At 37.2% G+C, this 19,587-nt stretch overlaps 1 protein-coding gene across 1 annotated transcript in view; it reads right to left on the bottom strand.

Moving 5' to 3' along the window:
* Positions 1-19,587, bottom strand: part of WEE2 (WEE2 oocyte meiosis inhibiting kinase) — a 52,326-nt gene that overhangs the window by 6,804 nt on the left and 25,935 nt on the right. Inside the window, exon 6 of the mRNA XM_007504433.3 lies at positions 17,150-17,296. Coding sequence (XP_007504495.1) covers positions 17,150-17,296 — 147 coding nt within the window. The remainder of the gene's footprint in view (positions 1-17,149; positions 17,297-19,587) is intronic.

Below are 19,587 nucleotides of genomic sequence, written 5' to 3'. Positions count from 1 at the left end.
GAACCAGTACATGGTATTGATTTCGAGACTAAAGGTAATAGTTTAAAAAAAAAAAGAAGTGAACACTCAGAAGAATGGCAATTATCACTCCTTGAGAGCTTTTCTATGTCTATCTCCACCAGCACTTAAAACAGTGCTGTGCATATAGTAAACACTTAAAAATTGCTTTATTCATTTAGTGCTCATTCACACTCCCCCCCAAAAAGTAATAATTATATTGATTAATATAAAATACATAATATTCTTTTTAAAAAAATAACAGCTAGTGTCATATAATCCTTTCAGTTCACAGAATATTTTAGAGATAAATGTGTTATCTCATTTGATCCTAACATCATTTGGAGCCTGGCACAACCAATATTCCCACTTGTAAGAACAGACTGGGCTGAGGAGGCTTGGAATGTTGAGGGAGCTGAGTGACAGAGACTGACACTTGGAGCTGACGCAAAGGATCTTTGGAAAAGAACTGGGCTGGGAGGGAGCTTTGGATCTGGAATCTAGGGGAGAGAGAATGAACTCCAGCCCACTCAAAGCCAGCCAAAAGGATTCACCCTGGACACTTTATTTTAAATCTTAGTGTTGCCTGATAGCCTTCACCAACAAGGAGTGATTCTGGTCTCTCTGGACCTGAATGGTCAAGGACTCGGAAGGCCTCTGAGCCTAACCCCTTAAAGACCTTCACCCTCATTTGTCTTACACCAACCCCTGTTATACTTTTAATACTATAGTTTAGATTAGGATAAGAAATAGGGGAGGGAAGGTGAATTTCTGGTTAGGCCATTTGGTCAGCAGGAAGAAAGACTTTTGGAGTTAGAGATCAGGGACTCCTCAGATACCTTTACCTGCTCTCCACCTTCTGCTATCTTAATCAACATTAAACTTAACTTGATCACAGTCAGAAAAAAGGAGACTTTTATTCTGGGGGATGTAGAGGGAACAAGGAGCTAAGAGACTGCTGATCAAGCGATACTCTGGTTTGATCAGATCCCCTGCTGTGCAGCTTTAATCCAGGGGGGAGGGGAATCTGAGCTTATCCATATCAGGATACCCTTAACATTACCCATAAGGGAAGACTCTGGTCAAGCTACCATCGCTGGCTCATTCTCTGGTAATCCATCTTTACCAAGAATTATCCTCTTGTCCCAACAATAGTAAAGTATAGAGAGGTCCTGACAGACACATTCACACAAGTCTGTCAACACATACCATCCAGACACCTCTCTATATATTCATTTATAGGATAAAATAGACACTTATTACAGTTTGGCAGAGCCAGGTGAGACATCTAACCTGTGAAAGTCAAAAAGAAACAGAAAGAAATCCATCTTAGAAACCAGTTGAATCTTTGAAAATTCTATTCAACTGAAAAGCCTTTATGGGAATCGGAAGGTAGCCATCTTTAGTATGGGAGCTCAGTGGGGTCATCAAAACTCTATCCAGCAACAGCACTGACCAATTGGAAAATTACTTACTCCAACGGGCAGAGCTGCTCTTAAAGCAACATACTTAAAAGCACTTGAGGGGTTTTTTCTAATACAAGAGCAAAACAGAAAGGAAAATCATCATAGCTATGGGTTATTTCACATTAATGTGCCATTTTGCCTACATGATATACAACTTTGTTTATGTGGTCATCCCTGATTACATTTATTTCTTTCTATGTTTATATGACATCTATAACTAGATGAAACTAGAAATAGGAAGACTAATTTCCTTTATACCAGTAATCAATGGAACTTTAATTTCTTTGATGCAACTATATTCTTGCCTGAAGGCAGTGATTAATAAGATAACAGGAAACAAACTATAGAAATCAGATAACAACACTTTAATTCTAGCATTAAAGAAATAGTACAATTAAAAGAAATGTTTAAACAATTTAAGGAAGAAAAAGATAACAACAAGGCAAATAACACAACTGCACCACAAACTACTGACCAAGACAAAGCAAAGAACACATAAACAAAATATAGAAGGGGCAGAAGCAACAGTTTCAATATTGCTAATCCAAGACCATGCCACAATACAACCAGATTCAGACATAGTCCACTTAAAACTACACAAACCCTTCACAACACAACTGCTGACCTGGACAGTCTTTAAAAAAGGATGCCCAAATTTTATAATGATTCCTATAAACCGATAAAAGAATTCAAACATGCCCTATGTCTTTGTGATCCCACATTTGCTGACATAGAAATTCTTTTAGGAGAGCTTTTTACCCCTGCAAAGAAGAAACAATTTATTCAAGAGACCAGGAATAATCCCAACTTAACATCCTAGCCTCAAGAATTCATAACAATCAGAACCTAGCCTAAGAAAGGCAAGGGAAGATCTGGTTTTAATAATGAAAAATTTTGCAAAAAGATTAGATTCCTAATTTGAAAGAATGAGGCAAGAAGTCACAGAGCATCCTTCCCTTTTCCTTGATAGACTGATAGAAGCAGGAAAGACTATTTTAGGATTCCAGGAATTAAGTGAACAATGTTTTCAACATATCAACAGGCAATAGGTAAAGGGAAGCACTTTACCTATTAAAAATTATTTTAAACTACATTGTCCTGTGTGGGACTCGCTTAGTTTAGAATATCTAAGAGAAACCACAACATATTTGTATTCTGCATATCAGGAACAGGCTAGAGAAAAGGATATTATCAGGGAATTTAAACAACTTAAAGAAAATTCCATGATAAAGCAAAAAATAAATTGAAGAAGTAAAGAATCTAGCAATTTTAAAAGCATACAAACCAAGAAACCAATATCAGCAAAACAGGCAATCAAATAATACCAAGAAATTCTTTTTATGTTTCAAATTAGGGCATATAGACAGATTCTGCAATCTGAAAGCCCAATTAGATCTAAGGAACAATAGGAAAACATCTTACAACAATAGCTACAGAAACCCAAGATAGAGTTCCACAAATTACAGGCAAAATCAAAGCTGTGAACATAATTATAAGGGAGAGGCTCACACACTGGACCTAAAAACAATGCAGAATTATATCACCCAAGGCAAAAAACCCAAGTACTCTCAAGTTCTTTCAAGGTCAATTAAGAATTCTAACTTATGAAGGCAACAGCTTTTACACAAAAGGGAAAAGACAAAAGGTAAAAATGGGTACAAAAAAGAAAAACAAAAAGTGGAGGATATAGGCACAGAAATAAATTATGGTGATGGAAAAACAAAGAGAAAATTTAGAGAACAAATGGAGGAGGAGAATGAAATGCAAAGGGATAGAAATCAAAAATACAATTTATGGAACAAAAGAGAATGACATAGAGGAAAAAGACAGTAACAAAGATATCACAAAAGACTTTAAAACAAACAAAATGAATGTATTAGTAAACAATGACATAGAAAAACCAGAGAATGCAAAAGGTTAGCAGTTCCAAACACAAACTTGCAAAAATCCTCAGCACAAAGTAAACATGATTTTACAGAAGAACAAAACACTAGCATAACAACAGAAAGGGTAGAACAACAAACAATAACAAAAACAATACCAAGAGCAGATGAAACAAAATCACTAGGGTGTTCTAAAGAGTTTAAGACATATACTACAAACAAAAAGGATAAAAGCAAAGAAAAACTTGCAAAAGTGTCCAGTGGGAAGGAAAAGTAATACCTTTAAGCATTCAAGAAAGCAGGTATCCAAAAGACCTGGTAGAGGGAAATGCCAAAATAAAAAAGAATTTAAGTGACACAAAAATAGTTTCACACCTCAATCCTGAAGCCAACGAATTTCATCCAAAGATATCTGTAGGAATAATTGCAAGCAAAAGCATTATCCCACCATTACCAAAGCTCCATGCTTGTGTAACATCATTAAAGCCTATAACTGAAGTAAAGTCTGAATGCTTAAATCAAGAAGACATAATAAAACCTGAAAAACATCATGTAAAAGTAGAAGGGAATAACTGGGAAATGGGAAACACAGGAAAAACAACATGGAAACACACAGTTCAACATTACAGAATCTCTGTTGCCTACCAAAAAAAAAAGCAAACAATAGCATGTTTACCTTCAAACCCCAAATTCCATTAAATCCTTCACCCATTATCATTTATCATATTATCACCAGATTGGAATGAAATGTATAATCACCAATACATTTCCAATATATCTCATTACAACATAGACACAGAAATGCAAGTTCCTCAAATATACACATTCCCTGTATCTAACTTTGGAACAATTCAACAAAGCATGTACAAGGAAGCAGAAAACTCATTACCTTTTGTAAAAATTTTTTTTAAATGGTGAGTTACACAAAATAGATAGAACTATTCCAATATAGGTTCAAAACTGTTCTAAAACTCTTCAAAAATGTTTAAATACTTTAACTCACCAATCAGGTTCAAACAGTTTGGATACTTTTGATAGATGTAATCAAAAGTATTCGGAGTGATGAAATGAAGCTCAACTGTGAACTTCCCTTCAGGGCCAGGTACAAGGATGCTAAGGAGACTCTTATTATAAACATAAAATATTTATTTAAATATATAAGGATAAATAAAGGATTTCTAATTCTAAGGGATTCTAAATCCACCCAAATAAACTCCCAGGTTCTGCAAGGAACCACTTCTCCTGTGTTTCACAAGCTACACTAATCCTCCTTGATCTGACTAACTCAAATTTATACTATCTAAATAAAAACTACTGATATTATCCTTATACTTCTCAACTTTGCCTTCAAATTATAAACTAGCAAAGACTAGCTGGTTGAGTCTCAACAAGAATCCAATTAGGACTCTGAGTCTTAACAGATTCATAGTCCAAACCAAAGACCAGATCTTTCTTTGGTCTTCTCAGATATAAACCAATCTATAAAAACCACAATAGTCACTAGTGTTTCCCAAGTTGGGAAAGGAAAACATTGAGCTCCTTCAGATCTTTCCCTCAGACAGAGAGGCAAAGATGTTACCTTCTCTAGCCCTGAGAGTCTCTGAGAGTGTGTCTTTGCCAACTGCCAGAGAGCAATTCCCAACTGTTAGAGAGAGTAATTGACATAGAAAAACTGTTATAACTTTCACATCTGAAATTAACATACTCTCAGCCCTGCTTCAAACTAAACAATCCTTTTCTCAAGCCAGCCACTTTAATTCTTATCCCTAAACTAATAAAATAATACTTATTTTCTAATATCATCCTTACAATTTCTAACAGCCAACAACAAACCCAATACAAAATACTAATACTCCTCCTGAAATAACATCTCTAAGTGACAATGAAACAAACTGTGGCAGTGCAGAGATACTAGAAAAAAAGAGGTCAAAGTAATATCATTTCAACATCTACCAGTATCCCAGGATGTTGAAACCCAATGCAAAATGAAACAGAGATACATCCAGAAGATCCAGATCCAGAACAAACTGTGGCTAATTTACAACATGAATGGGACATAGGGAATATAGAGATAGAAGCACTAATGCTACAAGTGCACCAAAGCGATAATACAGAGCCCCAAGTCATGATTAAAGTAGGAAATGAAATCTATCCTGCACTCATTGACACTGGAGCCATGAGGTCAGTTCTTAAAACATCTCCAGCACAATCATAGGGACTGTCCAAGTCAAAGGTGGAACCAGACAAATACAGAAGGTTCCCAAATTAAAATCAAAGATGGTGAAATTAGGACCTCTAAAAATTGAACATACTTTTTTCTGGATTCCAGAAATTTCCTTGCACCTGCTTGGTAGGATTTTTTTGTGTAAAATCGGGGCAACAATACAGTGTGACATGACAGGAAAGATCTATCTGTGTCTACCCAATCTCTGAAACATTATCCATTGCTATTCCTGAGGTAATTAGATAATGAACTAGAACAAGAACAAAACGAAGGAACAAAATACCCAATAATATTCCAGATGAAGTTTGGGCAAAACATTCTACAGATGTAGGGATTTTAAAATCAACAACTCCTGTTAAAATAGAGGTCAAAGAGTGGACTCCACCAAGAATACCACAATACAGGCTAAGCAAAGAAGCCATGGACAGAATAATTCCAATTATCCAGAATTTATTAAAACAAAAGATACTCATAACAACAATTTCAGATTATAATACCCCAATAATGCCTATAAAGAAAACAAAACTGGATACACAAGAGAAAGTACAATGGAGGGGGCAGCTGGATAGCTCAGTGGATTGAGAGTCAAGCCTAGAGACAGGAGGTCCTAGGTTCAAGTCTGGCCTCAGACACTTCCCAGCTGTATGACCCTGGGCAACTTGACCCCCATTGCCTAGCTGTTACCACTCTTTTGCTTTGGAGCCAATACACAGTATTGACACCAAGATAGAAGGTATGGGTTTTTATTAAAAAAAAAAAGAAAGAAAGAAAAAGAAAATACAATGGAGATTTATGCAAGATTTAAGGGCAGTAAACAACTTTGTAAAAAAGTCACATGCTATAATACCAAGCCCCAGTGGCATTATTGCTGACATTCCAAGTACTGCAAACTGGCATACTGTCATAGTTTGTTGTAATGCGTATTTATCAATTCCAATAGCAAAAGAAAGCCAAAAGATCTTTGCTTTCATCTGGCAAAGATCACAGATAACATGGCAGAGATTACCACAAGGATTCTGCAACTCAGGTTCCCTGTTTTGTCAAATACTAAAAGGAGATCTAGAAACAATAAAATTCAAGTGCAGTAAATTGATTCATTGCGTAGATGACATACTTCTTGCATCACCAACATCAAAAATTTACCTGGAGGACAGTAAAATTCTCCTCCATAGAGAGAATTCCTCCAAGAACTACATAAGAGAGGGCACAAGGTATCTAAATCTAAATTACAATGGGTCATGCCAAAAGTGGAATACCTAGGGTTCATATTGGAAAAAGGCACAAGGAAAATTTCCAAGAAAAGGGTAGTAGAGATACAAAACTTGAGTGTGCCAAAATCCAAAAAAAAAAAAACAAACAACTGAGAACATTCTTAGGAGTGGCAGGGTTCTGTAGACAATGGATCCCAGGTTATAGTCAAATATCAAAATGCCTCACTGACTTAACCAAAAATGAAGTCTCAGAACCTTTGTAACTCACTAAAAAACACCTCAATGCATTGACACAGCTCAATAAAGCAATCATAATAGCACCAGCCCTAGGAATCCCTGATTACAACAAGAAATTCCATCTTTTTGTCCATGAAGCTAGAGAGATGGCTTCAGGAGTCCTAGTCCAAACCTTAGGACAAAATTTCAGACCTGTAGCTTATTACAGCTCACAGTTAGAATGCCATTGAAGCAGTAGCATTAATGGTTCAAAAATCAACTGCTTTGGTATTAGGATGCAAGCTGAATGTTTCATCACACCAAATCGAGGACATATTGAAGAACAGTAATTTGCAAGCATTTACATCACCTAGACTTTCTCAATATGAAATTATGTTACTCAGCAATGAAAATATCACCTTGAAACATTGCAATACCTTGAATACCCAGACACCTTAGTTCCAGATTTGCCAATAGAGGGAGAGCCATTACACAAATGCCAAGCCACAATGGATCTAGTACAAAAGAGAAGATTTGAAAGATTCCCCTTGTCTAACCCAGAAATGGAAGTATTTACCGATGGTTCTTCATACATGTAGAATAGGAAAAGGTTTACAGGGGCATCTGTTGTAACACAAACATTGTGGTATGCATCCTTATCAAAACAAATTATGTTACAGACAAAAGAGTGGTTGCCATAAACTGTGACTGCGAAAATATGGGTTCAAGACTTTGAATTTCCAAAACTGTAAAGATAATTTTAGCGTCTTGATTTTATATCAAAAATAAGTGGGGGAGGGGGCATCTGGGTAGCTCAGTGTGTTGAGAGCTAGGCCTAGAGACAGGAGGTCCTAGGTTCAAATCTGACCTCAGACACTTCCCAGTTGTGTGACCCTGGGCAAGTCACTTGACCCCCATTGCCTAGCACTTACCACTCTTCTGCCTTGGAGCCAATACCCAGTATTGACTCCAAGACAGAAGGTAAGGGTTTTTATATATCAAAAAAAGTGGGGGAAATTCCCAAATATGAAATAACTAAGTCAGCTGGGTTTTATGGAGATTTTAATTAAAACAAATGAAGGAATTAAAGAAAGGGAGAGAGCAAGAGTAAGAGGAAATAATAGGAAGACTAGGGCCTAGGCCAATTGCCTAGGCCTTTTCTTTTAAGAGAGAAAACTAAGTCAGTCTTTAATCACTCACCACAAGATTGTCCCAAGCAAAACTCTAGTGTTCAGAGAGACCCTCCAGTTCAGCTCCTGAGTTCAACTGATCCGAACTCCCTTTGAACTGGTTCAGACAGCTCCTTTTAAAGTGAATTTTCTCCTATGTCACCTCCCCTAAGTTTTCACATCTACCAATCACAGTAGACGTTTTCCAAAGGACTGACCATGCTTAATTCACATCTTGTTATCACCTTCTTAATTCGCATCTTGTTATCACCTTCTCTGGGTAGACTAAAACTTCTGAGTATTTCACATCTCTTGCTAAGCTTGCCCTTTTAGTAATTAATTTAACCTTCATAGGTACTTAGCACCCTTTTGTATTAGATCTAAAAATAGACCTAGCTTAAGGGCTTTTGCCTTTCTATAAGTATGGGTTAAGTACTTTTTCATTGTTTAGTAAGGAATTTACAACTTTATCTTCCCCTTAAGGTATGCCTAAATATGGGAGGAGTAAGGTTAAGTTCTCAATATATTCCTGATCAAGTACCTCCATTGTTTAAATGGGGAATAACCTTAACCAAAAGTTTTAAAGTAGAGTTTGAGCAGTTTTAAGATTCACAATCATTAGCCCTCAAGAAAGCATTCCAAATTGGCAAAGACAAAAGAATCAATGTCTTCAATGATTCAAAGTACACATTTATAATTGTCCATGCCACAGGTCAAATTTGGAAGCATAGAGGATTTTTAACATCTGCTGGTAAAGATCACATATGGCAACATCATCATGCAACTTCCTGAAGCCATGCAATTGCCTAGAGAAGTAGCAGTGATCCATTGCCATTGTCACACATTTTGGGAAAGAGCCAATATCCCTAGGGAATGACAGATCCAATGTAACAGCAAAACATGGAGCTAAATTTGGACCACTAGTTGAAGAGGATAATCTAATTCAGGCCCACAATGAACGGGAAATTCAGTCATGGAAGCAAAATCTAGAAGCAAAAGAGATAAGAGGCATATGGTTCTCAGAGCTAGGAAAACCCATCTTGCCTAGATCCTTATTCTATCACATGTGTAAAGCCATATATGCAAAAGGACATTATGGCACCCAAGCTGTGATTGATTCAGTCTGACGATTTTGGATTGCACCCGGAATTTCTTCTTATGCTATTAGAGTATGTCAAAAGTGCAAAGTTTGTATGTAGTTCAATCAGGGAGCATTTAGAAGCAAAGGGTTTGGAGGTTCATCCTTTGGCTTATACTCCATTTTAATGCTTACAGACAGATTACTTCAGTATGCCAAAAGATAAAGGGTTTAAATATGACTTTGTGATAATAGACTGATTAAAAAGATGGCCAGAAGTTTTCCCTGCCAAAAAGAACAACACAACATTTCTGATAAAGATTCTGTTAAAAGAGATCATTCCCAGATTTGGAATACCAAACAAAATTTACTTGGACAGAGGAAGTCACTTCACATATAACATCTTACAAGAACTGTATAAAAATTTGGGAATAGAAGGAAACTATCACACAATATACCAACCAGCCAGTACAGTGGAACAATTAAACAAAGATATTAAGGCACTAGTTGGTAAACTCTGTACAGAAACACACTTAAAATCGACAGATGTTTTGCCATTAGTGCTATTCCACCTAAGAACTAAACCAAGCGGAGATTTACATATCTCCCCATACAAGATGCTCTAAGGCCATGCAATTTGGCAAGGCAGAGCTTGCAAGTTGGCATACATATCAATGATAGGTGATTGTCAATTGCACAAATACATACAGACATTACATAAAAGACTATCAGAACTACACAAAATGAGGTTAATCTAAGAGATTCTTCTTATGCTTGGCTTTTTCACTACACAAAATAATACCAGGAGACATAGTATACATTAAGAACTTCAAAAGAAAAACTGTGACAGATGAAAAATGGACTAGACCACACAAAGTTCTGGGTACCACTCCAACTGCAGTAAAAGGAAAAGGAAAAGGTCCTTGGTTTCATGTTTCCAACATAAAGTCACAGAAATCCATAACTGGTACAGAACACACAGAAGAAAACCAAGATAGGGAAGAAACAAAGTGCTAAGTACCAAATATAACTGCTATACATTGAAATACATTACACAAACAAGATTAAAAACACATAAAAGATTCTAGAGCTGGAGTGGAGAGAGAAAAAAAAAATCCCAACAGGCAAATCTAAGACAACAGACAAGATGTAAGACAATAATAGATGAAGACGAGAAGAGGAAAATCAAAAAAGAAAAGAAAAAAACTATTATAATCCCAAAAGAGAAACTGTGCGAGCTGAAATGGACAGGTAAAACTTTGAACTATGTAAATATTGGACAGCTTATGAAGATACAGAAGGAGAAGGGCAATATGTAAGATGGTGCACCAATAACACAGAAACAAAATTAACTTCACACTTTAGGTAAATTCATCCAACACAGTACATAAAGAACAAGAATATGACCTCATCAGGCAAAATGTAGACTGAAGGATGACATGGAACAGTAGGTAAGTCTAATGCATCCATCACAACATAAAAAAGAACACAAACACAACACAAAACTGATGTATAGCAAAGACCGCCTGTAAATAAGTGAATGCCCAAATTTGCAAATTGAAAAATGTATATATATGTAAATATTATTAGGTTCCATAAAGTCTTAGGCAAATAAAAAGATCAACAGATTTTTCTATTTGACTAATGCCAAAATCAAGGATTGTGTATGTAAAAAAGTATATATACACACACATATGGTGTGTAAAAATTATAAATACATGTAACGTAGTTAAAAAGTAACTATAGGGTTAAACATAAGACATCATTATTTGTACATAATGTAACATATTTCAAACAAGTAGTATACATAGTACCAGAACATAGAAAGAGGGAAAGCACAGAATAGGGACTTAGAGAAGTTACTGTATCAAGCTAGTTAGCATAGGGAAAGTTTAAATATAAGATATTTATGTAAGGAATTAGACTGTCTTAACAAAATAGATAAAGAGAAAATAGGGTGGGTCTAGTAATAAGATAATATTGTGTTAGGAAAATAGGTAGTTTAATAGTGCTTAGAAAAACACTAGGAATACGAAAATTGTTGTATTAGTGAAGATTGGAAAAGTAGACATTGTTATTACCAAAGCATTGTTGAAAATTTGTTTTACCTTTGTGACATTGTCACTAACCCGGAAAACTCTTCCCCTACCCAAACTTTCCTTAACCTCTTTTAGAATAAGTTAGTTAGCTTAGAATTAGAGTAGAAGGGAAAGTTAAGAAAATGTATTATTTTGAGGGGTGGAACATTAGCTAGGAATAGAAAATAATAATAATATTACAAAAGTTTTGGTTTTTTTTAAAAATAGTGACTTTGAGAGTCACACAGCAAGAAAATTCTAAAAGTGGACTGGGCTGAGGAGGTTTGGAATGTTGAAGAAGTTGGATTGAGTGACAGAGACTGACAGTTGGAGCTGAAGCAAAGGAGCTTGGGAAAAGAACCAGAACAGGAGGGGCTTTGGATCTGGGATCTCAGGGAGAGAGGATGAACTCTTGCCCACTCGGGACCAATCAAAAGCCAGTCCAAGGCATTTACCCTGGATCTCTCACCTCAATGCGGGGTGTTTTCCTGGTAGCCTCTATCATCAATAAAGGAGTGATTCTTGTCTAGCTGGACCTGAGGGGTCAAGGACTCAGATGGCCCCTGAGTCGGACCCCCCTCCCAAAGACCTTCAGCCCTTACTTCCCTTACATCAAATTCCTGTCATACTTTTAATACTGTAGTTTTAGATTAGAATAAGAAATAGGGGAAGGGAAGATGAATTTCTGGTTTCGGCCATTTGGTCAGCCAGGAAGAAGGACCTTTGAGATTAGAGTTTCAGGGACTCCTCAGATACCTTTACCAACTCCCCACTTTCTGCTACCTTTACTATTATAATAAACTTGATTCACAGTCAGATAAAGGGAGACTTTATTCAGGGGGACATAGAGGGAACAGAAAACTAAGAGACTAGCTGAATCAAGCCATACTGCCTTGGTCAGACTCCCTGCTGTACCACTTTAACCCAGGGGAGGCTTTTGCCTGAGGCGGATCTGAGCTTATCAATTATGGGGTACCACCAATATTACCCATTAGTGAAGACCCCTGTCAAGCTACCATCTCTTGCTCATTTTCTGGTAATCCATCTTTACCAAGAATTTCCCTTTGTCCCAGCAATAGCAACATATAGAGAGAGGTCCTGACAGACACACACAGCCAAGTCTGTCAACACATACCATCTAGATACCTCTCAAAATATATTCATTTATTAAGACCTTTAGGCACTTATTACCCACTTTACCAGATAAAGAAAGTGAGCCTCAAAGAAATGAAGTCTCTTGGAAATTTGACTGTCATTCTTTCCCCCTTGTCCTGAAAAGCAAGAAAATATTCAGCCAACTTCTGATATTCTAGCTATTAACATTTGACTACTCAATGTGGTAAGGAATTTAGGGAAAGAAAATCAGGTTGGCAGCAAAGGGGAATGGAATTGGATTCACTTATCCATCAGGGATAAAGCTGTTTAGAATTCTGGAAGGAAGGGGTCTGAGAATTCCAACAGTCAAGCTGAGGGGGAGTCAGTTGGAGGCTTGAGGGCTGAAGCCAACTCTGAGACCCAGCTCTGAGCTCCTGGTGATCTCTAACCTTCCCCCAAACATTTTCTGCTCCGTTTTTGCCATCAGCTGCCTGATTCCTCTCTACTACTGCATATAAAGAGCTAACCTGAGAGGGGAAGAAGTTTGAACTACTTAAGGGAACCTCCGAGGGGGTTTCCTCTCAGAGGTGAACCAGACCACTTTGACTCCGAGTTTCCTGAGCTACAAGCCTATTCTAATAAACTAACTCCCAAGTGGGTTTTGGTTAGGGTTAGACATTTAGTAGGGGGAGCCACAGTTTGAGAGAGCAGTAGAGAGTAGTCTTAGCCTGGCTAAGCAAAGAGTCTTCACTGGGAAGACAGAAAGGGGATATCAAGGTAGCCATTTTTAGAGATAGGGATTTCTCCTCACCCCACCTATCTAACAGCCTTCCCTAAAATCTTCCTTAAAAAACCCCTCTTATTCTTTCTGGCAAGATCTGTCAAATCCTCGTAACCCGTTACAACCATTATTGCAGGGTCTCTCTCCCACATAATTGTGTTACCCTTCCCACCAGATTGTACTGGCGTAGGGCTGAGAGTGTATCCATCTCTACTCAATCTATTTTAATACTACAAGGTCTCCCTCCCTTTTAACAGTTGGCCAAGCCAGGACAGGTTTCAAACTTATCTATTTTTGAAAAGATTTGGGGATCAGGAAGATAGTTATAGCCACAGGAAAATCGAGGCCTACTCACTGAGACAGAGTCAGTGTAGTAGTAGCAGTCAGCCATTTTCCCAGAGTTCCCCAGGCAGTTTTAGATTCTGCCCAGCAAAGAGCCTGCCAATCAGAACATGCCATTCTTTCTGAGGGCAGAGGAGTTCTTAAAGGGCCAGACTTAAATACAAATTTTTCTGCACAGGGGCTTTTCGTACCAACAAATGCAAGCAAACTATTATCAGCAATGCAATGGGAGTCATAGCAATCACTTGCAATTTTCTATACATGTGTTACAACTTCTTATTTGTAATGATTGCTGATTATATCTATTTTCTACTGAACCTTTATGATAGTTTTCATATCAGGCTGAAGAAAGGATGAACAGAATTTTATCTTACCAGTGTTTGCAGGAGTAATTTTTTCACTGCTGCAATTATATTATGCTCTAAAGAAACTCATTAAGATGCTAGGTGGGAACAAGGTTATGGTAATGGATAATGAATTAAAGATCTTGCTGGTAGCAATGAGGGAGGACATAACTAAAAACAATGTTAAAAGAAGTAACTACAATTGAATGTAATGGACTAATCTACTAGCAGCAATGCAAGGATCCAGGACAATTCTGAGTGACTTTTTAGAAAGAACACTATCCACATTCAGAGGAAGAACTGTGGGAGCAGAAACACAGAAGAAAAACATGTGATTGATCATGTAGTTTGATGGGGATATGATCTAAACAATCACCCTGGTGCAATTATCAATAATATGGAAATGTCTTGATCAATGACGCATGTAAAACCCAGTGGAATTGCATGTCAGCCACGGGAGGGAGATTGGGGTAGGAGAGGGAAAGAACAAGAATCTTGTAACCACGGAAAAATATTCTAAATGAATTAAATAAAAATTTCCAAAAAAACAAAAGAAGTAACTGGGGAGTTAGCCTTAAAAACAACAATAATAAGCAACCCAAAGACCCCAAATCAGGACAATGCAATCAAAAAAGAAAGAAGCTAGTGGGGCAATACCAGTGTTTCCATTATGGGACATGATGAGTTTGCAACCAGGCAATGGCATTCTCCATGTGAAAACACACAAGCCCTTTAGTACTGGAGACCTAGAACATCTCAGAAAATGCATGCCTAAGTTTTTCGAGGACCCCATAAAGTACATAAAAGAATTTCAGTGTGTCATTGGGTTGTTTGATCCTACCTTTGAGCATACTGAAATTATTTTATCAGAACTATTTTCACAGAGGGGAAAAAGATCAATTTATCAAAGAGACCAGGGAAAACTCTAATTTAATATCATTGTCTGAGGAAGGGCATGATCTAGAACTGTCAAACAACCAAAATCTGAGATTCCTAGGTAGAACCAGACATGCACTAATTGAAGCTATGAAAAATTTCACAAAGCATCCTGACATAACGGGGGAGATTTGAGAGGCTCAAACAAGAAAATGGGAAGCATCCTTCCACATTTCTTGATCACATGGTGGAATCAGGGAAGAATCTGTTAGGCTTCACAGATTTATCCAAGCCAAACTTGCAACACATAAGGAGGCAATTTGTAAAAGGCAGTTGTCTACCTGTTAGAACATATTTTAGACTCCATTGTCCATATTGGGAATCCCTAGGGTTAGAAGAACTAAGAAAAATAGCTACATACATTTTTACTGGAGAGAAGAAACATAGGAATTAACAGAGGGAAGAGTTAGTACAAGAGCTTAAGTCAGAGCTAAAGGAAGCAAATAACAAGCTTAGACAAAGAAATTAATGAAGTAAAAAATCTAGCAACACTATAAGCCTGTAGACAGAGAAGAGACTTTGGAGAAAGATAAAGGAGCAATTTGCCAAAATGTTTCCTTTGTGGAAAGTTGGGCCACATTGTGAGAACCTGTAGACTAAAAGCCCAAACAGATGCTAAAAATAACAGGAGGAGAACATGGAAGAACAACTCAAATTATAATAGCTCCAGTAATAAAAAGCAAGGACATGCACAATTTTGTTCCCATATCTGTAGTAATAATATTCAGGAATCCAAGCCCCAGATTTAGAAACAATGAAAAAATATATACAAGGAGATAAGCCAAAGTATTCTTCCATTGCTGCTGGAAATTCTAAACAGATTCAGTTATGAAGCCATATTGAGGGGGTGGAAGAAATAAAGATTAATGGAAAAAGGAATGAAGAAAATAATAATGAGGGGAAAGACATTGATACAGAAACAGTGGGCAAAGAGATAAAATATGAAAGAGAAGCACAGGAGTAGAAAGAATTACAAATGCACAAAAGTATTAGTGAAACAGAGTGTGAGGTCCATGGAACAGTGATAAAAGAAGCTGATGATACAGAGGAGTAGAAAGGGATGGAGATAAAGTTACAACAAATAGTGCACAAACAATGCAGTTGCTAATGAGCAATACTTTAGATAGGAAAAAAATGCAAAGAAGCAGACTCTAAGGACAGTGAACTAAAAGAGAACTTGGCACTTAGAAAATGTAACATAACTGGAAAACTTGTAAGATAGAAACTGAAAGTTTAGAACAAAGTAGAGAGCCAAATGTTGATCCTTAGGGCAAAATTTTCCTACATCTTCCCAAGGATGCACTAAAAGCTTATCCACTATTATTTTTGGAGCAAATAGAGGATGAACAAAAGCAAGAGATGAATTCAATTTTTAAGATACCCAGTGGCATACCAGAAGCAGTATGGGATAAACATTCCACAAGCATTGGGTTATTAAAATCTGCAACACCAGTGAAAGTCAAAACTAAGCAAGGAATACCACCACAAATATCTCAATACAAATGGAGTAAAGAAGCCACAGAGGGAATAAGACCAATAATCAAAAGTTTGCTGGAACAAAAGATACTTGTACCAACAATATCTGAGTACAATACACTCATAATGCCAATCAAAAAAGCAAAGACAGATAGCCAAGGAAACACACAATGGTGATTTGTGCAAGACTTAAGATCTGTAAATGATTTTGTGATAAAGTCACACTCTGCAAACTCATCATGTCCCATAATGGAAGTACTGGTGTTGCCCTACTAGATTCTTCCTTATTCTTTTTTGATTGCATTGTCCTGATTTGGGGTCTTAGTTTTGACTTTCACTGGTGTTACAGATTTTAATAATCCAAAGTCTGTGGAATGTTTAGCCCATACACCTTCTGGTACGTCACTGAGTATCTCAAAAATTGAATTCATCTCTTGCTTTTGTTCATCCTCTATTTGCTCCAAAAACAATAATGGATAATTAATTCTTGCTCTTAAAAGCACACTACTATATTTTTATCCTAGCTACTACATGACTCATAAAGCTACAGGTAGAGTGTGAAAATAGTTATACAAACCCACCCAATATGCAGATAGATTTTTCACTAATAATGGTAGTAGAACCTTCTTTCTCTTTTCCCTTCTCAAATGAAAGGTAGATGTAGTTTTGCTTTTTTCCTCACTTTAACTCATCCTCTCCCCCTGCCCAACTGAAGGAGAAGGAACTATTCTTATCTCATGCTACACCAGAAAACAAGAACATTTGTTTTAATACATCCACAAATTCTGACAATAGATTATATTGGAAGGACACAAAAGTAATAGCAAGGAGAAGAAAGCAGGGAGGTACTGACTGGGCTTGATGTCCAGGTGCACTAGGCCTGATTGATGGATATACTTCAGTCCCAAGGAGATTTGCAGGAGCATATTCTTGAGTTCTGGCTCTTCGAAGAAACGACCAAGTCTCTCATTTTCAGACACAGCAGCTTGCAAGCTCCCACCTAGTAGAGAACAATACTAAGAAGTCAAATGGGGAGAGTCAAAAGGCAGTGGCAAAGCATAAGAGCCAATCTGTGAGCAACCACTTGTTAGTAAAATGGAAATCTTCTATAAGAAGCATGAGGAGGGAATAGGAGCTAAATAGTACAATGGAGAGAACCTCAGACCTGGAAATGGAAGTCCTGGCTTCAAATCTGGCATTGGACACTTCCTTGCTGGGCAAGCCACTTAACCCCAATTGCCCAGCCCTTGCTGCTATTATGTCTTAGAATTAATCAGACAGAAAGTAAGACTTTAAGGTAAAAAAAAAATGAAGAGAAATCAAAGGTTTTGAAAAAAAAGAGACCAAAGGAAAGATTTTTTAGTATCCTCTGTGATATTGAAATACCTCTGCACAGTTCCCACTGTGCTAAACCATTGAGTGTTCTTTATGAATGACTTGGGTGATGGCCCTCTCTTAGCTGAGATCCATGAACAATTCTGGAGTATAACTATTACTGATTATAACACCTGCCTCTCAAGGAAGTGTGAGCACAGTGCTTTAGCATCTACTAAGTCCCATAAACTTGTAAAACCATTTGAAATCCTATGGACCATCCTAGGATGCAGATGAAAAACCTCTAAGGATGCTACTGTGTAAAACTACATTTAGACCCTTTTCTGTTCAAAAGTCTATTCTCTGTCATGTGAAAGCTTAAATCCACCTCTCTTCTCCTGAGGATCAGAGGGCTATGGCAGCTTATCTAAAAATAGTTGCCAGGACCTTGTTTGGGAAGAAATGGTTCAATATGGATGACCTATTCATCAGAAAGGAAGGAATAAGTACAAGAAACAAATGAGAGATGGACAACTGGAATAAGTCAATAGAGAACTAGAATCCTTTACTAAGTTTTAAGTTTCCCAAGTGACCACATCCTACTTGGAAGGTAAGAGAATAGATAGTATAGGAAGAAGAAATTCTATATGTGGATTTCATGTTCTTTGGAGTCTCATTATTGTGTTTCTAGGAGATAAACTGGAAAACATAATTCCTCAGAGAGGAGAGGAAACACTCCAAACTGAGCTTAGAAGTCACTTAATATTGAAGTTGTGAACAGGGAAGTGAAGACGATTATATTCCTTAGCTCCTCCAGGGCCAGAGCTAGAATGAGAGGGAGAGGGAATGCCATTTCCTCCCCAGTAAGCTCCTTGACTACAGAGACTATTTTTTTTGTTTGTTTTATTATTCTGAGGAATATACTGTGCCCAGCACAGTACTTGGCACCTTAATGCTTCTTCTTGCATTGATCTAATATGGGACTCTAACCAATAGCACTCAGGAGGCTCAGATAAAACAAATGCCCTTTAACAAGTGGCAGGCCCAGGAAGGTGATGATGTTTATACAACACTTTCAAATTCTTTTTATATATCACTTCATTTTGTTCTCACAGTTTTTTTCATTATTGAGAAAATATTTGATTAGTTTCTGTAATTAAATCCACATAAAATAAGACCTTACATATTTAATACAGTGTGACAGCCCTGGGGAAAAACTTGAATGTTTCTAGACCAAAGTAGCTGTTAATTTCTGAACAAAGCCAACTCAACACAGTAGAAGTGGGATACTTTTCCCAAAGTTGTCATCACAGCTAAAGTTTCCAAAAATTCAAATTATATATATAAAACCAATAGCAATTTAGCAGGCATAAATAGCAACAACAATCTTTCCAGGTTCTGAAGTCATTGAACAAAATTATACCTGTTTCCCAAAACAAAAACAAACAAAACCCCCTAAAACAATCCCTTTCCTCCTACAAAGAAATTATTTTTAAATTCCAGAAAAACAACATTCTGTTACTGATGTGGTACCTCCTGCCTTTTATTTGCTTCTCAATCATCATCTGGAAAAAAACAAAAGTCTAGCTAGAATAGTATCACTAATAATAATAATACAGGTGCTATTATGATCTCCCATTTTACAGAGAAAACTAACACATAAAGAGGTTAAGGCATCTTCCCAGCAGGCATCTAATACAAGATTTAGCCTTGGATTTTCCTGACTCCAGGCCCCATGTTCTATCCACTGAGCTACCACTCTGACAGTAATTTAGTCTGTTCAGGGAATGCTGAGCGATCAATACATAGGCAGTACTTTGGCCTTCCATATTAGAAGAGCATTTCCACAGGCCTAGAGATGGGAAGTCCTAAGTTCAAATCTGGCCTCAGACACTTCCCAGCTGTGTGACCCTGGGCAAGTCACTTGACCCCCATTGCCTAGCCCTTACCACTCTTCTGTCTTGGAACCAATAAACA

The sequence above is a fragment of the Monodelphis domestica genome, chromosome 5 (genome assembly GCF_027887165.1).
Source record: "Monodelphis domestica isolate mMonDom1 chromosome 5, mMonDom1.pri, whole genome shotgun sequence".
NCBI lineage: Eukaryota > Metazoa > Chordata > Mammalia > Didelphimorphia > Didelphidae > Monodelphis > Monodelphis domestica.
Note: the sequence above shows the minus strand (reverse complement) of the source record. Positions and strands in the feature narration are given on the sequence as shown.